The 19,017-nt window shown below is 51.5% G+C and overlaps 5 protein-coding genes across 5 annotated transcripts; 2 read left to right on the plus strand and 3 right to left on the minus strand.

The window, feature by feature from the left end:
• Nucleotides 1-266: 266 nt before the first annotated feature.
• Triagg1_10256 (uncharacterized protein) lies at nucleotides 267-2,210 on the minus strand (the record flags this gene model as incomplete). The annotated part of the gene is made up of 3 exons (XM_062894307.1): nucleotides 267-927; nucleotides 985-1,593; nucleotides 1,660-2,210. The coding sequence occupies 3 exons, from the start codon at nucleotides 2,208-2,210 to the stop codon at nucleotides 267-269; spliced, it is 1,821 nt and encodes a 606-aa protein (XP_062750823.1).
• Nucleotides 2,211-4,516: 2,306 nt separating this feature from the next.
• On the plus strand, nucleotides 4,517-5,975 carry Triagg1_10257 (uncharacterized protein; the record flags this gene model as incomplete). The annotated part of the gene is made up of 2 exons (XM_062894309.1): nucleotides 4,517-5,533; nucleotides 5,613-5,975. The coding sequence occupies 2 exons, from the start codon at nucleotides 4,517-4,519 to the stop codon at nucleotides 5,973-5,975; spliced, it is 1,380 nt and encodes a 459-aa protein (XP_062750824.1).
• A 228-nt stretch (nucleotides 5,976-6,203) lies between these two features.
• Nucleotides 6,204-8,063, minus strand: Triagg1_10258 (uncharacterized protein; the record flags this gene model as incomplete). The annotated part of the gene is made up of 3 exons (XM_062894310.1): nucleotides 6,204-6,547; nucleotides 6,610-7,319; nucleotides 7,390-8,063. The coding sequence occupies 3 exons, from the start codon at nucleotides 8,061-8,063 to the stop codon at nucleotides 6,204-6,206; spliced, it is 1,728 nt and encodes a 575-aa protein (XP_062750825.1).
• Nucleotides 8,064-10,003: 1,940 nt separating this feature from the next.
• Triagg1_10259 (uncharacterized protein) lies at nucleotides 10,004-15,442 on the plus strand (the record flags this gene model as incomplete). Its single annotated transcript, XM_062894311.1, has 1 exon — nucleotides 10,004-15,442. One exon carries the CDS (start codon nucleotides 10,004-10,006, stop codon nucleotides 15,440-15,442), a length of 5,439 nt encoding a protein of 1,812 aa, XP_062750826.1.
• Nucleotides 15,443-16,002: 560 nt separating this feature from the next.
• On the minus strand, nucleotides 16,003-18,794 carry Triagg1_10260 (uncharacterized protein; the record flags this gene model as incomplete). The annotated part of the gene is made up of 2 exons (XM_062894312.1): nucleotides 16,003-17,486; nucleotides 18,533-18,794. 2 exons carry the CDS (start codon nucleotides 18,792-18,794, stop codon nucleotides 16,003-16,005), a joined length of 1,746 nt encoding a protein of 581 aa, XP_062750827.1.
• Between the last annotated feature and the right edge of the window lie 223 nt (nucleotides 18,795-19,017).

The raw sequence follows: 19,017 nt of genomic DNA on the forward strand, positions 1-19,017 counted from the left end.
TCACTCTCATTTTGATGCCATAGATATCTGGATGTAGTTTGAAGGAGAATACAGGTAGCGTTGTCGTTTCTGGCACTCGACATCTGAAGTTTGCAGTGTATATCGATATGAACTTGAATTATGTTTATTATTGAAATAATTTGTAAATCTATACAATTACCCCCAATAGGCAACTATAGGCATAGATGTGAGTAAGACGATTCGCATATAACATGGTGAGATATCCAATCCCATCACCCCCCCTTTTTTTCAGTCATAACCAACGCTTAAAAGACGGTTCCCTTGACCTGCTTGTGCTGTCTCACATCAATGTTCCTCCACATTGCCGTGCCAACGACAGCCAATGATAGCACGGCAGTGGCAGCAATCAGCATCATCTTCTGGCTATCACCATAGGCCTGCTGAATAGCGATACGCTCGGGAGATCCCATCGGGTACGACAGTTGCACATCAAGACTTCCGTAGATGTCTGTGAGATTTCCTTGCGCAGACTCGGGAAGATATTGTCCCAATTTCTTAGGGAAAACGGCCTGCCACACCGCAGCGGCGACGGTAGATCCAACGGCACCACCAATAGACGATGCCATTGCCTCTACAGCCAGAACAACCGCGACATATTGGTGAGAGGTCGCTGCCATGACGGCGGTCTGCTCACAGATAACAATGGTGCCACCAGCAAAGGCAATGAAGATCTGGCACATGATAACGTATCCTGATATTAGGGGAGAATTATTAGCATGAGGTACGGTTGAGATGTTGATTAGGGGGGTGGCTGTAGTCTCACCTATGTTAACATCGGGCTGACGGAAGTGAATCATCAAGCCAACGCCGAGAATGGTGACGGGGACTCCAAAGAAGAGGCAGATGGGCTTGAACTTTCCAGTGTAACGAATGACAAGGCCAACCAAGATGGCCCACAAGCAGGAACTATTGCCTTGTTAGCGATACAATCACCCATGGAAGAGATGGGTTCTCGTCCCATACCCTATGCTATAGATGTTGGCAACATAGCTGGACTCGGTGACATCAAGACCGTTGACAACCTGGAGGAAGCTGCGGAAATAGCTGTCCCAAATATAGAAGCTGACGAAGACAGAGGCAGCGAGGATATTGGCGCCAATGACGGTGCGGTCCGTGAGAAGGGAGTAAGGGATAAACGTAACGGCCGCAAAGAATCGTTCCCAAATGGCGAAGACGACGAGAGCGACGAATCCTCCAACCAAGAGGCCGATGATGAGAGACGATTTCCATCCATTCGATTGGTAGGAGTAGATGTTGAACGGGAGGAGGAACATGGCCAGTCCTCCGGACAGAATAAGCAGTCCGATGATATCAAACTCTCGACCGTAGTGGAGCAAAGATTGTACAAAAGTTCCCTTGCTTTCTCGCGGGCGGATCACGCCGAGCTGCTTCGCCTTCTTGTTGTAGTGCATGAAGAGGAAGAAGAGCGGCAGGGTGATGACCGGAGTGATGATGGCGAAGCTACCAAACCCCCATCGGAAACCGGGTCCTTTCAAAAAGGCATCGGAGATGGGGCCGGAGATCCATGTGGTGATGATGTAGGGCGAACTACTATAGGCGAAGATGAGGCCTCTGTAAAGATGTTTCTGTTAGCCTTGTTCCAGATTTATGATGCATGGGGCACGTTGCCCAACTGACCGATTGCGCAGAGATGTTGTATCTGCGAGGAAGACGGAAAGCGAATAGTCCAAGCCGTTGTAGCCAACCCAATAGAATACCTGTGCGGCGGCGTAGGTCTCAACGTTGTTGCAGCCAGCCATCATGATCAAGCCAAGTGTTGTAAACGCGATGGAGAGAATGTAGCCCTGGGGACGGCCAAAGATGTCGAGCACCTTGGCCAAGGTCAACTTGAAGACGCCTCCTATGATGCTGCTCATGACGCTGACAGTCGGCGTAAGGGAGTGCTGCTGAAAGGCGGAGGTGACCCAGGGCGTCAGGTTTCCCGTGGTGCCTTGCTGCATGCTGTCGACAAAGTAAATCACCCAGATCATGACAAAGGCAGTGTAGAGCGCGCTCTTGGTCCAGACGGAGGTGATGGCCTCGATGTTCTGCACACCGGCCTGCGCCTTGGAATCGGGGCCGTCATCCTGGTCGGAGTCTTGAGGGCCGCCGACATTGACGTCCAGATGGCTTTTCCCAGATTCGCCGCCGTCAACGTTGTCGCGCTCGGGGGCTTTTTCGACGGCCATGACTTTGGAAGACAATGTTAGCCACCTGTTTCTAGAAGTCGAACCGCTTCAAGGCCGTCTTTGTGGTTTATATTGACCACAGCCAAGAAGGGGCTTTACTTACTGGATCCGTAATCTTGCAGCTTCAGAGCTCAACTCAACAATCGATGATCCCGACCATCAGCCGGATGAACGCCACTACTTATTGCCCTCGAGGTAACACAAGAAAGAATGCTGGCGAGTTCTAGATTTTGCCGCTGACATGGATGACGAAGAGGTGTAGACAGGGTTCGAGGATAGTTGCATGCGGCACTAGTCGTCACTACACCGACCCAATCAATCCATTGTTTCACGCCTAAAGTACACTTGATATGGATCACTTTCTTGACGATTCGGATTTCAATCTTCGTTGGGAACATGAAAAGGCCAATAAAAGGCCAGGACGTGAAGGATATGCGGCCGCCAGCACTCCATCAGTCTCCATCTCGGCCGGGGATCGAAGCACATAGCTCCAACATCCATCCTCTTAGTGCTGTTAGTTTGTGTGCAAGACGACTCGGAATGTGGCGGTTAGGCCAAGTTTCAATGTAAGAACTACTCGTACTCGTTCATCAAGTTTTTGCACGACCAACGTCCATACTGAACAAGAGGCTGGTCGGCACTTTTTGCCGCGTGGATGATGGACCTTGTGCTGCTATTTCGCAACTGGGGCAGGGTTCCATCCTTTCTCTATTCAGGCTGCCGCTTGTGTTGCCGCACTGGCAAGCAGAGACCCATCGTTTCTGTGCCGTAAAAGATTTTTGTTGCCCTCGATTGTTATCTCAAACGGGTGACACCGATCCAGTCTCAAGAAATGGAGCCCCGTCTTTTCTTTTTCTGGTGCCACTATTCCCAGTCACCATCCATCCTAGAAGTGGGTTTGAAGTTGTAATATCCTTTATAGCAATACGAACGGAGGATAACATGTCGTTGCTGTCATTGTTTCCGAAGATTGAGCCGCATGTTTAGACCTCGTTCAATCGATGCTGTATTTCATGTTCTCGAAACGGATACTCGGCATTTGTGGTGCTTCACGGATAGGGCAAAATCGCCGACGATGATCAACTTGCGTATTCAGCGACTTCCTAGGCTAGTGCCAGAATCGAGAATACGCCATGGTTGGTGGAGATTCTCCCAGTAAGGGAAACGACTCGAATTATCAGATCATGCATGTCCCAACGCGTGGATGCGTTTAGCCGCTCCGACAACCGGCCAAACTCCAATAAAGTTATCTGATCCGCCCAAAGCACAAGGATCGGGGACGCCACTCGAGCCAAACGACCCAGAAACGGCTCCAGGCACAAAAAGGACGAGGAACCGAATTATTACGAAGAATAGTGAATAGTTTTGGGGGGGAAGCCAAGGAATTGCCGAATATGGAGCATGCGAGCGAGAGGCGGAGAAGAAAAAAACTCTGCAGGTGGGAACATGAAGCCTGAGCAGATTATCTCCCACTGATTGATTAGATCCACTGATCTAGCCCCGACCCAGCAGGGTTGCATCGCCTATCCTTCGGCGGATGGACTCGGCTGGGCTAAAGCTGGTTGACTCGTCGCTTTTTCTGCCTATTCTGGACACTGGATGTACTGTACAAGCACAAACAAACGTGGGACTGGGAGGGATGGCAGGGGAGGGGGTGTGTGAGGGCAAGTCTTGGATAGTCCAGGATAGTCCAAGTTGGAGTTTTGGTCCAGCCTGCCTATTTTCCCAGCTTTGTCTCTGTACCTGTACTCGTACTGCCATGGAATGTATTTCTCCAGCTCGTACGAGCCTAGACTTAGCATGCGAGTACTGGTTGGTGCATTCTCGCTGCGTGGTGATCACCCGTCGATCCTTTCGTCGCTCACGGCAAGACAAAGTACATCCGAGCATCACCTACTGTACTTACTGTATGGCTCCCGAGGTCGTTCGTTTGCTCATGACTTCAGCTGTCTCCATGTAGGCATACACATGCTAGGGCTGGGTAAATTATGCGCATGGACCGAGTAACTATGAGGCGGAAAGGTGCGGGCATCAAGGCCCCCTTCGTCTCATTGGAAGTCTGTCGGCCGAGGCAGCTTGGCAAGCAGCCAGCTCTTTGCGGGTGAAGCTTTTCCTATAGTCGCTGTGTTGTATTTGTAGTATTTAGGTATTTTTTTGCTTTATTCTATTTTTTATCTGATTTCTTCCCTTTTGACACCTATTTGTCACTACACCTTTCATCCTAGCTTTGGATAGCCGACTTACACGGCGTCCTATTACAATCGATCCTATTGTTCTTCCTTGCTGTACCATAAACCAAAGCCGCAATGGCTGCTGTTTCTCTCTCATCAATACCCCCCGATCAAACTGTGATCAAGCTTCCTCATCCCTATCACACCGAATACACCATCCAAAAAGCCTCGGCCGAGCCAACCGCAGACAACAATGTTGAACACTATCGTCTCAACATCAAGCCCAACGCCTCTTCCGGAAAGAAGCCTCCCGTAGAGCTTCACGCTGCCCACGCCGTCTTTACTGAGCCAATTGACCTCAAATCAAGCGAGCTGCCGCCGCAGTCAAATAACAGCGCCTGGGCACGCGCCAGACGGTCACCATGCGCAACCGTGTCCTGGGATACTCTTACAGAGCGTCCTACTTTGGCGCAGGCGTGGCTGATACTCTATGTATTGTTCACCACGCGGCCTTCTACAGAAACACTGAGACTCGAGCTCACGGGCGCAAACGCCATTGTCTTGGGGCAGCAACTGAAGGACGTTGCTCTCGCCATTGACCACCCGCTCCGTCCTCAGGAGCAGCCAGGGCCATCCACAACGACAGATAGTATCGTTGTCGTGGCATTGCGATCAACGTTCTGGCAGGGCGCTGGGTCTCCTTTCGGCCCTCGACCTGTTTGGTGCCCCGAGGAATCTCCATCGGCTCTGCCCTCGTCCAACCCGTTGAACTCGTATCCCCTCACGCCTCTCCAGCATACAATGACGATAGTTTCGGCCGGCGATCCTCAAGATCCTGACCGACGCCAGCAAACGTGGCATCCGATCCGCCCTGCCAAGCCAGCTCCTGGCGCCGTCATCTATAGCCGATGGATCCCCCATCTGCAAGAGACGTTTTCGATGGTGTCGCTAGATTGGCAAGATGCTGAGCATTTGAGGCTCTTCCATGAGTGGCAGAATGATCCTCGTGTGTCGCAGGGTTGGAATGAGACGGGAACCTTGGAGCAACACCGAGAGTATCTACGAAAGATGCACGTTGATCCGCACCAAGTTGCTGTTCTGGCCAAGTGGAACGACGCCTACTTTGCATACTTTGAGATTTACTGGGCCAAGGTAAGAAAGACAAAGACCATCACAGCTCAACCTAGAGTACAGCCCCGAAGCAAGATACTAACTGGATTCAATTGCATAGGAGGATCGCCTCGGAAGCTACTACGACGCCGGGGACTTTGATCGTGGCCGCCACTCCCTCGTTGGCGACGTCCGTTTCCGCGGCCCGCACAGAGTATCGGCGTGGTGGAGCAGTCTGATGCATTACCTCTATCTGGACGATCCTCGAACCATGTATGTCGTGGGCGAGCCCAAGGACAGCAACTCAACAGTCGTCATGTACGATCTCATCCACGGCTTTGGCCTTGACAAGTTTGTCGACCTGCCGCATAAGCGCAGTGCTTTTGTGCGCTGCCACAGAGATCGCTTCTTCCAGCTTTGTCCGTTGGGCGATAATGAGAAGGCAGTTGGCGGCATGAGGATTGGGCTGGTTCCGAAGCTGTAGGTCCACGATGAAGAGGGTTTGAGCGAGTCTTTAGGATAGAGTTTCATAAGATTACATGCAGTTTGAGATGTCACTCGTCTACGAAAAGCTCAGTTATATACCTATACATACATATTCATGCACAATAAAAGTCATCGACGTCTTTGCTTTGCCAAGCAAAGAACACAGAAGCTCTCTCTATTTTAAATCATGTTCTCCATCTATATACACGTACTCTATACCACTTTTCTACAACTTTGAAGTCTTGGCCATCTTACTCAAAATCTCATCTCCCAGCTTCGCCATCTCAAACTTGCGAATCTTTCCGCTCCCTGTCAGAGGCACGTCCGCAGGCACGCCATCCTGGCCCAGCCAAAACACGTGCGCCGGGGCTTTGTGATTGCCCAGCGTCTTGCGAACCCAATCTCTGACTTCCTGGTCCGTCAACCTGTTGCCGCTGTCGCCCAGCTCCACGAACGCTCCGACAACCTCCCCGTAGTGCTTGTTCTTGAGGCCGACGACGATGGCGCGGGAAATGGAAGGATGGGCCACGAGGCGTTCTTCGATTTCTAGGGGGTAGATATTCTCGCCACCTGTGTGTACGACGAGCATTAGAATCGGGGGCTGTGACATGGAATCCTTTGCTTCATCTTACCTCTGATAATGATGTCTTTAAATCTTCCCGTGATAGAGCAGTAGCCCTCTTCGTCAAACACGGCCTCATCACCCGTATGTAGCCACAGCACTCCCGCCGCATCGCGAGCCATTGTCTCGTTCGTCTTTTCTGAATTGTTCCAGTATCCAGCCTGAAGCTGATACCCAGCGATGCAGAGCTCGCCTCGAGCGCCAATCGGCACAATGTTGCCGTCGCGATCAACAATCTTGGCCTGCGCATGCGGCATCAGTGTCCCAACCGTGGTCAATCTCCTTGTCATCGCATCATCTGTGAATGCGTTGAAGCATGTGGGTGAAGCTTCCGTGAGACCATAACTGCTAGTAAACTCTGTCATGCCAAAGCGGTTGACCAGAAGCTCCATCAAATACCGCGGAACCGGAGCGCCAGCAATGATGCCCGTGCGGAGCTTGTCGCACTTGAAGTTGGCTGGAGGCTCGGCCTGAAACAAGGAATCAAACATGGCGGGAACTCCATGGATAGCAGTGCACTCTTCGTCGGAAATGGCCCTGAGTGTGGAAGGGATGTCGAAGACCTCCGCTGGGTAGACAATCTTGCCGCCGTGAGTGACAATGGCCAGGAGGCCGAGGACAAGGCCGAAGCAGTGGAAGAGCGGCGGCGGGCAGCACAGGACGTCTGCATGCGTCAAGCGCATTCTGTCGCCGATGAATCGAGAATTGTTGACCAGATTACTACAGAAAGCGAAAAGTCAGCATGGGCGAGACAAAGATGGTAGAGAGCAGTGGAGGCCTTGAAACATACTGATGTGTCAACATTGCTGCCTTTGGTAAGCCCGTTGTGCCGCTTGTAAACTGCAGATTGACAACTTGGTGAGGAAGGACCTTGCTCATGGCTCTATACAGCTTTTCGTGGCTCTGTCGAGAACCGGCCTTGACGAGCTCATCATACGTTGGGTATTTGCCGCTGTCTCCTCTCAGGATCACAACCTGGATGGGAGAGGCCTCATTGTGTAAATCCTGCAGCAGCGCCGTGTTGTGCGTCCGGCCAATTGTACGAGTCACAAAAAAGACCTTGCAATCGGAAAAGGTGAGGCCGTACTTTGCTTCGGTCGCCGTGTAAGTGTTGTTCAAGATGACGAGGATGGCACCGATCTTGGCGACGGCGAAGAAAACTGCGGCGTATTGCTCGCAGTTGCCAGCCATTATTCCGACACGGTCACCGACGCCAATGCCCATGTTGAGCAGAGATTGGGCCAAGGCCGAGCTCTGCTGGTTGAGTTCGTGATATGTCCATCGCGCGCCTGTCCACGGGATAACGAGGCACTCTTTGGTGCCATATTGGTAGGTTTGGAGCTCGAGCAGCTCGCCGAGAGTCAGGTCGACGAGAGGAGGATCAGATGGGCCGTGGAGCAGAGAAAGCTTCTGGGTAGGCGGCGCGGGATATGGCTGGATGGCTGTTGGTGTTGGAGCGTCCATGTTGGCAAGCTGAAGTCTTGATGGGCAGCTTGTAAGTGAGAAACTCTATAATTACAGCTTCCACGAAGATTTCACAGCCTACATACAGCATACAGAAATGAAGAGAAAACGAGCCTTCTACCTGCTAATTGACGCTTCTCCTACCTACGTAACCGAGGAACTGATGAATTGGTTGATCCAAGTCCAGCCCGTCTGTCACCTCTAGACCCACTGGAAATCCGGCTATTTGACGCCAAACAAAGCCTAGCAGCTCATGTACGAGTATACCATCACCAATATTAACCTAACAATACGCCAAGCTGAAAGGCACCTCTAGTTCTAGGAGAAGCTGGGCTCTCCCGCTCTTTTCGAGACAAGGCCCTCTCCCGCTGTCATGGCATCCGAGAATTGCCGAGAACAAGACCAAGGGCCAAGTTCCCTTGCGGCGTTTACGCGGCATCAAGACTGGAGTCATAGATCCAGTAATCAGATGATCTGATAAGATTTCATCATGGGAGGGCATCAGGAAGATCCACTTGCCTGGTGAAACCACCGTCTGTGCCCCGTTGACATACAGACATAGGTAGGTATACGAAGTACCGAAATCGGCCCTTGCATTTGCCGGCACAATGGAGAGAAGTGGGAGGGATATGAAAATTTTTCTTATCAGATCCTCCAGTTCATCTCCATAAAGCGGCCGTCGCTATGGCCAAAGTATCGGTACATGTGCGCGGACAGGGGAAGGGTGTGTACAAGTACAGTAGTTGCGATGGCCGATGTTTGCATGTGAAGGCCGCTACGAGTACTTTACCAAAAGAGGATGCTGGTATGGTTATTGCCAGTCGAGTAATTGATATGCATAATAGTATCCGCAGGATGAGGTGATTTTAACGTATAATTGCTCAAGTGCTGCTTGGCACTGCGCAATTCGTTTTGCTGAAGCAGGATCTGCCGTTGCAGACAGCTGTGTGTGTTCTCTTGTTGGCGAGTAATGTCTCATGCTTGCGTCCTTGCCCTCCATAGCAATTCCCCGTACAATTGCAATAGTGAAATGTTTCTCTGTCCTTGTTCTGCCAAAATACCGCGCATGTGCCTGTACGTAATTCGTTGGCCGTAGTGTTTGTGTTTGCATCGTGAACGACCCCATCTTCCGTATTCGCATCGACATTGCCAAAATACATCATCGCAGGTACATACATGTACGAGTTTTTCTCTCCTCCTCCACCTTTGGCTGCACAATTTCCCTCCTCCATCCAACTCTCCACTCTCCTCCCAAGCTTCGGCGCAAAACACCAATCAATTGTCGAGATGGAGAAAAAAGTTATCAGATCGTCCCAGGGCTAATTGCGCTCCACTTGGCATCCTGGAGCTCCCCCACCCGTTTTTATCTGATCCGTCCGTTAGGCCCCGACAACGAAAAAGGTTCCTTCGACGTACCACCAAGTTCTCTGCAAGAAAAAAAAAAAAAAAAAAAAAACCACCCCCCTCGTTGCATCTTGAATGGGGTCAAAGATCCTTGTCAAGCGCAGAACGATAGCCGCACCCCTCACTTTGGAATCTGCACGAAGCTTCACGCTGCAATGTCGAAGCTTGGGGCAACTGCTGCCGTCACATCAATGGAGATGGAGATGGAGTCAACCTACGATGATTTACCCGAAGGAGTGCAGCAACGATGTACTCGTACGAGTATTGGCTTGAATGACTGGGAATGATGTGTGCACCTGCTTTAGCTCCGAGGCGGCGCGGCGCGGGCATCGTCGGAGGCGGGAAGTGATAGCATTTAGATGGCGAAGAGAGGCATTTGCTTGTGCTTGTGTCCTAGGACTCTCGAAGCTAGAAGCCAAGCTTGAGCAGCGAATATTCACGCTTTTTCTTACGTCGCCAAACGATCAGAGCTCTGCCTTCACCATTGATGTAAACCCCACGATATCGTCTATTCACGCCTCAACAAATCAGCCGCAATGGCCATCGATGGAGATGGAAATGGCTATACCAGTTCAGCCAAGCTCCCACCTCCTTCAAATCTCGCAATAGGCGTGAGTGCGAGCCCTGAAGAGTTGAAGAAGTCGACGGCCGAGCAACAAAATGGGGTATCAACCAGAGAGAACGGCATCGCCAGCACTGTCGACCTCGAACAGCTGTGGGCGTGGAATCAGCATGTGCCTTCCTATCTACAGCGCTGCATGCACGAAATCATAACAGAAAAGTCTCAACAGCAGCCGGATAAAATTGCGGTTGAGTCATGGGACGGAAGCTTGACGTACCAAGAGCTAGACAGCCTTTCATCACAACTTGCCAGGCAGATTCTGCAGAGGAATGCGGGAGCCGGTAGCAGAATTCCGCTATGCTTTGAAAAGTCAATGTGGACTGTCGTCGCCGTCCTGGCAGTCATGAAAGCCGGTGCCACATTCTCCCTCACAGATCCGAGCCAGCCAGTTGCACGACTACAAACAATAGTCGAGCAAACAGGGGCGAACCTCGTCATCACTTCCGTGGCTCAGAGCGGGTTAGGCAAAGATATATCTAGAGAGGGAGGCCAAGTTCTCGCCATATCTCGAGACTATTTCGATGGAATCAAAGAGTCCGAGTTGAAGCAAGACTTACCGCAGGTATCTGCAGAGACGCCAATGTACATCATTTTCACTTCTGGGAGCACAGGCAAGCCAAAAGGTGTTGTCATTACCCACTGCAATTATACCAGCGGTGCGGTTCCCAGAGCAGAGGCCGTTGGCTACAAATCCACTTCCCGCTGTTTCGATTTCCCCTCTTACGCCTTTGATGTAAGCATCGACTGCATGCTGTGTACGCTGGCAGCTGGAGGGCAAATATGCGTGCCATCGGAAGAAGGTAGGATGAACGATCTCAGCGGCGCCATTCGACAGAGTAAAGCCAACATGGTTCACATGACTCCTTCTGTCGCCAGAGTCTTGGATTCCGACATTATCCCATCTCTCGATGTTCTGGGCCTAGGTGGTGAGGCAGTGTCTGCGAGCGATGCCGCGGCTTGGAGCCAGCACACTAGTTTAATTATTGCGTATGGACCATCTGAGTGTACCGTCGGCTGTACCATCAACAATACGGTTACCATCTCGACGGGCATCGGCAAAGGTGTTGGCGGCGTGACCTGGATTGTCGATCCTGATGACCACAACATCCTCATGCCAGTCGGGGCAGTTGGAGAGCTCATCATCGAAGGCCCAGTGGTCGGTGTCGGCTACCTCGATGAACCGGAAAAAACAGCAGAGGTCTTTATTGAAGACCCTTCATGGCTAGTCTCTGGCTATGGTGCCTTCCCCGGGAGACCAGGCAGGTTATACAAAACAGGCGATCTTGTGCGATACGAAAGCAACGGCTCCGGCTCCATCGAGTTTGTGGGTAGAAAAGATCAACAAGTAAAGCTTCGAGGCCAGCGAGTAGAACTCACGGAAGTTGAGCATCACTTACGGGCCTGTTTACCAAGCGGAGTAAAAGTCGCAGCAGAGGTGATAAAGCCAGAAAATGGAGGTGCTCCTTCGCTTGTGGCATTTCTTTCGGAATCCATCTCTGCTGGCGCTTCTGGAGTAGATCCGGCCATCGTCGAACCATCATCGGACCTTAAAGCGGCATTAGCAGCGGTCAATGGAGCTATGGGAGCCAGAGTGCCACGATATATGGTCCCGGCGACATTTGTGACTCTTCAGCATATGCCCTCGTTGGTGTCTGGCAAAACGGACAGAAAAAACCTACGTGGGATTGGAGCTGCCATTCCACGAGATGTTTTCAGCCGGATGCAAGCAAATGAAACCCAAGAGGAAGAAGACCCTGAAACAGAAACAGAGAAGAAGTTGCAGCAAGCGTGGATCAAAGTCCTCGGATCAGACGCAAATATATACAGGCAGAGCAACTTTTTTGCCTTGGGAGGCGACTCTTTGCGTGCCATGAGACTCGTTGTCACTGCTCGCGAGAAAGGCATCTCCTTGACAGTTGCCGGTATTTTCATGAATCCAACGCTAGGTGGCATGGCTTCAAAAGCCACTCAGGCGTCAGAATCTTCTTTGGATGAGATCCCGCCATTTTCGCTGTTAGAAAAAGATTGGGATCTAGAAAGCGCACGGAGCGAGATGTCCATTCTCTGTGGCGTTGAAGCCAGCGCCGTAGAGGATGCATATCCATGCACTCCTCTCCAGGAAGCCCTCATGGCCTTGTCAGCCAAAGTCAAGGAAGCTTATGTCGCCCAGAGAGTCGTAGAGCTCAAGGACGTCGCCACCGCTAACAAGCTTATCGAAGCCTTTGATATCGTACAACAAGATAGTCCCATATTGCGCACAAGAATTGTGCAAATCCCCGGACGTGGCCTTCTACAGGTTGTTATCAAAGAGAAGCTGAATATGTTCTCAGGTACCAATCTCGACGAGTATCTTATTAATGATAGGGATGATTCAATGGAATTGGGCAAGAGTCTTGTCCGATATGCTGTTATTGATGATGGCGCGACAGGAAAGGTCAGCTTCGTGCTCACCATTCATCACGCATTATACGATGGCTGGTCTATGCCCCTGGTTGTCGATCGAGTAAACAAAGCCTATAGCGATCAGACTTCATCACGACCAGCACAGTTCAAACACTTTATCAAATATCTGTCCACTATGGATATGGATAACTCTGCAAATTACTGGCGAGATCAGCTTTCAGGAGCCAATCCATCCCAATTTCCGCCTCTACCTTGGCAGGGGTATCAACCCCAGGCCGATTCATTGCTGGAGCAATACATTCCTCTAGAGGACGGGAAAGCATCAAATGCTACCACCGCTACGATCATCAGAGCAGCATGGGCTCTCGTGGCGTCTCAGTATATCAATAGCACAGATGTCATCTTCGGAGAGACGCTGACTGGTCGAAATGCACCTGTTGTTGGGTCCGAGGAGATTGAAGGGCCAATGATCACAACCGTCCCCGTGCGTGTTCAAATAGACCGAGATGTGCATGTTTCGGACTATTTGCAAAGTATTCAAGAACAGGTGGTGGATCAGATTCCCCACGAGCATTTTGGCCTGCAACATATACGCAAACTCAGCCTTGACGCATACGATGCATGCGAATTGCGGACTGGCCTGGTGCTACACCCAAGCGCGGATGATGAGCCTGTTCAGTCCGATCATCTCCCAGCGAGCTGCCTTGTCCCAGCGGGAGATGCAGAAGCTGCTCAGGAGGCTCTCAAGTTCAACACCTACCCTCTCATGCTAGTATGTTCAATAGATCCGCGAGGATTCCTTGTCATGGCTAGTTTCGATTCCAAGACTGTCTCGGTTCCCGTGATGGAAAGGGCCTTGGACCAGTTTAAACAGGTTGCAGTACTGTTGTGCAAACAAGGCTCATCTACTCTAAGCGGTCTTCAATCATCTTTGACTAGCACGGATGCTGAAGAGGTTCGAGATACAATGCTTAATGCAGACATTGGTGAAGCAGCCAAGGACTTTGCTGGTATTCAATCAGCCTATATCACGGATTCCAATGATCCAAATACTCTTGTCCCGGTGTTTGCAGTTGGCGAGCTAATTGTTCAACACCCAGAAGGACTATCCGGCTTGACGGAAATCGCTCCGCCAACCTGGCTTGAATCGGTATCTAGTTCTATGACCCTCTCACAGGGCAAATTCTACAGAACAGGACGTTTGGCCAAGTACGACTCAACTCAGAAGCCTGTCCGCATCAAATTGATAGATTCCTATAACGAAAGAAACGCACAAGCGACCCAAGTAGGAGTAGCCAAGAGTCGAATATCAGCCAGCTCCAGCAGACAGCGCAAGTTGCGCAGCCTCTGGGCCCGCGTGCTGCGCATGAGTGAGGAGGACATTGGCCTGAACGACGGGTTTTTCGTTCTCGGCGGTGATTCCATTGCCGCCATGAAGCTCGTATCAGAGGCTCGGGTTGAAGGAATCAAATTGACCGTGGTCCAGATATTCCAGAAGAGGACCTTGTACGAAATGGCCAGCGCCATGGAAGAAGTCGAGAAGCCAACATCGTCCACAGACGTGGCCACCGCCCCGGATAAGGGAATAAAGCCATTCTCCCTACTCAATCTACAAGATGAGGGTGAGAAGTCAAGTTTCGTCAACGATATCATCGCTCCTCAGTTGGCCGACTCAACATGGCGCATAAACAATGTCCTTCCTACACGTCCTCTGCAGCAGATTGCCGTCAGGGGCACGACTCAGCTCCCACGCTTCTCGGCGCGATATGAAATCGTGTATTTCGACAAGGCCATCGATAAGGAAAAGATGGTGGAGAGCTGCAACCAACTCGTCGCCCGCAACGAGATACTACGCACTGTCTTCACAAAGCACCAAGAGGAAGGCTACGCCGTCGTCCTAGAAGAGCTCGTGCCATCGTTTGTCGAACACGCCATCGATGGCGACGTCGAGGTATTTGCGAAACAGCTGTGTCGCCTAGATGCCATGACGAGAATGCCCCTCGGGTCAAGCTTCGTGAAGTGGTTCCTCGTTGAGTCAACCACCGGCCAGTCATGCCTCGTCTTCCGCCTCTCGCACGCCCAATACGACGAGATTTGCCTCCCCATCATGCTCCAGCAGCTCTCCAGCTTGTACCAAGACCAGCCAGTTCAAGAAACGGTGCCGTTCTCCGCCTATGTGCATCACGTCCTCGGCCGTAATCTTCCCGAAAGCATTCCTTACTGGACAGACCTCCTTTCGGGCTCATCCCTGACCGTCCTCAAGCCGGACATCCCCGTCCAGCAGCGAAACCACTTCGCCATCCAGCACACCGTCGACATCTCCTCGCGCCTGCGCGACATCACCGTGGCCTCTCTCCCCACGGCCGCGTGGGCCCTGTGTCTCGCCCGCCGCCTCTCCCTGCGCGACGTCACGTTCGGCGAAGTCGTCAGCGGCCGCAACATCGACTTTTCGCACGGCCCAGCCAACGCAATCACAGGCCCCTGCTGGCAATACATCCCCGTCCGCGTGCGCTTCCCGCCGGGATGCACCGCTCTGCAGGTCCTCTCCGCCGTGCAGCACCAACACATTGCCAGCTCCGCCCACGAGGGCATCAGCCTCAGCGAGATAGCCACCCTGTGCGGCACCAATTGGCTGCGTCCCGACGGTCCCAAGGCTTCCGACCTGTGGTTCGACTCCGTCGTCCATCAGGACGTCGAACACGTCGAGAATCTAGCGTTTGCTGCTGCTGGGAGCGGTCGCCTGGAAACAGTTTATCCACACGAAGAGCCTTTGCGCGAGTGGAAGATTCAAGCATTCGTTCACGACAACAGCAACAAGCTGACATTGGAAATTGTAACTTTTGAAAGCTGGGGAGGATTCGCCAGAGAGTTATTGGATGATTTGGTCGCCGCAGTAGCAAGCTTGCTGAAGAATCCCCATGCCAAGTTATTTGTGCATGAATCAGAGTAGAGATACAATATATATGTATGTATATATAGATATATATAGATATATTATTCACATAGCTATAATGTTGAACCGCAGGAAAGAAAAGACGCTGAGAAGAGATATTTGAAGCGCCATACCAAATGTTCCATCGACCCAGGGAAAACGCAAACCCACACACCCACTTCATCACCTTCCCATCCGTTTTTGAGATTTCAGTAGAATCGCCGCTCATTTGAATCCAAGTGTGGAAGAATACTCATTCATCATGAAAAAAAAAATCCAAGAGTATGAAAAAAAAAAACCCCTCAGCGGCGGTGGTCATCCAATCCCTTTTCTTCGCCAAAACCTATACGCTTGAATGGGTATATAGCACAGACCTCACGAATCCAGTGGTCTGTATATCATAAACAAAAAGCGCCCCCCAGGCACAAGACCAAAAATGGCAATTTCCAGTTTCGCAAGACACCACTGCCTCCCACCACATCGTGTCATGTTTTAGGCCATTATATGGTAAGTCAAAGTCGCTGTCTCCCCGTCAAGCCCACGTCGCCGGGCTTATTATGTACTTCGAAACGTGGTGATCAATGGTTTTGGCCTTCTGGTTGTGCCCCCAAACCAAGCACTTTCTGAAGGCTTTTGCGAATGCCCATGCCGGCGTGATACTCGTCGTCCTTATCGCGGCCAAGTAACCCAAAACTCATTCTCCGCGCAGTGATGCCGATTGAGCCCCCCGTGGTTGTAGATGCCTTCTTAGCCTTCTTACGCCGCATGGTAACGACAATGGGTTCGGGAGCTGATGGCTTTGGGGGCCATTCACCGTCGCGTTTCCATCCTGTCACGCAGGAGCGTATCATGTCTTGCAGGTTGATCGGGCATGAGGGTTGTAAATTGTTAAGAATGACCTTGTCGTAGAGGCTAAGATAAAGCGAAGGAGTAATGGAAGCTCGGAAAGAATTGGTGGGAGGCAGGATTGGGTATGGGATAGGGAGCAGCGTCTCAACTGGTAGCAAGCGGTCGGAGGTGCGGTCAGAGTCTCTGGAGCCTTGCTTTTTGAGGTCCTTCTCGTCCTTGGCCATTGATGAGATGTCGGATACCGTGCCTGTAGGGCTATTTCCAAGCGGATTCGGATCGATCGAAGCAGCCGAAGGTGGAGATCCTGAGATGGAGCGTCGGAAGAAAAAGCGCCGGGGAGAACGAGGAGACACAGGTGGTGAAGAGACTGGTTTACTCCGCACACGAACGGTCTTAGCACCAGTCCAAGCGTTTCGCCGTGCCTCGAAACATGCCAGCCCCTCATTCCAAGTCATTTCATCCCTAGCAGCTCTCCGGCGTAGAGCTCGCTTCTCTAGGATGGAAGTCTTGGTGACATTGTCGGTGACCTCAAGTTTGTCTAGAGAAGTAATGGCAGCCTCGTCGTCGGACAGGTCAGAGTACCATTCCATACGGGGACGGTAGTTGACAGCATCCTCTGATACAATGCTGTAGACTGAATCCGTGTCGTCGTCGTTTTCAGCGTCGATGTCTTCATGGTCTGAAGGATCCTCGCCCAAATCGCTGCTATCAACGGCGTAGCCAGCATCTTCAGAGGTCCGATCACGCATATCTTTGGCTGAATCGACCCTGCTTGCTTCGGGTTCCGAATCTTTTGTGGTGGAGTTTCTTGGTTCATCTGAATCCGATGGCTTCTCGGCGGTTTTCTCTTCAGGCTTGCGGGTGGGTGCCCACTGAAATCCCCAATTGGTCTTGACTTTGGCGGTCAAGTATCGTTTGATGGCATCCTTTTGCCTGTACTTATCTTTGCTAAGGAGGTCTTCATATTCGGGAGCAAGCCAAGGAGGTGAGTTTGCTGGATTTCGTGACTGGGGACTTTGTTGGCGGAGTCTAGACAAAGGGGACCGTGACCCTTTGTAAAAGTCTGAGAAGATCATGGCCGTGTCAGGGTCTGCAGCCGAAGAGATGGCCTCTGGAACTGAGAAAGCCTGTAAGGAAGAGGTGGTGTGGTCTTCTAAAGAAGACGGCGGATGCCGATGACCGAGACTAGTATCGGCAGTGAGATCTATAGTGTCTAAGAGATCGGGCAATAAGACGTCAGCACCTTGTTAATGATATTTATCCAAGCCAACAAGGAGGGCAAGGGTTGAGGCGGAGGCGGTGTAGATGAAAATGGATATAAGCTATAATGACTATGCAACTAGTGCTGAGTGCCAAAACTGGTAATGAACCATGAAACTAGAGGTAGTAGTTGAAAAAAAAAGTTTGGAGAGATAAGGCAATGTGGTGAGATGAGCTGACTGGGAAGCAGCAATAATAACAAACAATACAAGCAAACTAAGCTTGAACATTTGGCTACGGCTGAAGCTGACGGTACTAACCTTCACTACCCAACGAGCCAGTGTGGCGTCAGGCGGCGTGGCTTCAACTGTTGTCTCAGCTCCGACCTGAGAGCAAAGGAAGGAGAATGATGCTGCCAAACTAGCAGGGAAAGAGTATATAGAGAATAAAGCGAATGTGTAAGAGAGAGCGGGTGTGCAAAACTAAAGAGAGCCAGGAGGGGGAGAGGGAACGGAGACAAGCGTGACAGCTTAACCGAGGAAGCAAGGAGATTTAAAAACAAGGGTGAGGACAACAGGAAGAGATTGGAGGAATCAGGAATCAGGGTTCATGTTGATGTCTCCCAGGTACCTCAGGCACCGGCAGTGAAGAGGAGCGCAACCATTTCATCATACCAGCACATCAGTGAATCCTTGTCCCACTGAGTACCAGCTGATGCAATGTCTCGGGAGGGGAGGAGCTCGCACAACGTGCCACATTGACATGTCGGACTAAGCAGCGGCGCAACGAATGGTGGCTTGGAAACACTAAAGCTTAAAAGCACACAAGAGCAGGGCAAAAGAAGAGAAACAGCCGCGTGGAAAGAGGCGTCAAGGAAGGATCAGGTGTGGGATTGGGATTGGGATTAGGATTGGGATGAGCAGTTCAGGATCAGGAATGCGAGGCTCCACGGCTGTGGGCAAGACAGACAGGAGGTGAAACAGGGTGGCTTGACGGCTTGATGTTGTTGTTGATGATGTTGGATGTTGGTATAAAAGACGAGGCTATGCGCCAACTTACCGTTTAGAAGTGGCTGTTGGACGGCTGGCGAGGGGTCATGGCTGTAGTTCGCGGGTGGTGCAGCTGCAGAAGAGGCGGGAAAGGCAGCGCAGGTGACGGTATCGCTGGTGCTGGCGGATGAATGAGGAGAAGACGACAGTTGAGGCGAGGCAGAGGAAGCAGAAGCAGAAGCAGAAGCAGAAGCAGAAGCAGAGACAGGGACAGAAGTAGAAGCTGTGGCGAGAGACGCTCTCACAGCCGGTGGCGGCTGCGACGACATCATGATGGGCTGCGTGTAACACACGCGAGCCACACGAGCCAGGGCCAAAGACAAGGGCAAGGGCAATGGTTGCGCTTCGGATGGCAGATGCAGGATCCCCGACAATGCCAATGCCAATGCCAATGCCAGCGCCCAATCCAATAGTACGGCCGGCAATCACAAAACGGGGGGGAGCATGCAAAGGGAAAATTGATCAATCACGAGAGGTCCAAGATCAGGCCAGGCA

Source organism: Trichoderma aggressivum (genome assembly GCF_033847375.1).
Source record: "Trichoderma aggressivum f. europaeum strain CBS 100526 chromosome Unknown scaffold_068, whole genome shotgun sequence".
In the NCBI taxonomy this organism is placed as follows: domain Eukaryota; kingdom Fungi; phylum Ascomycota; class Sordariomycetes; order Hypocreales; family Hypocreaceae; genus Trichoderma; species Trichoderma aggressivum.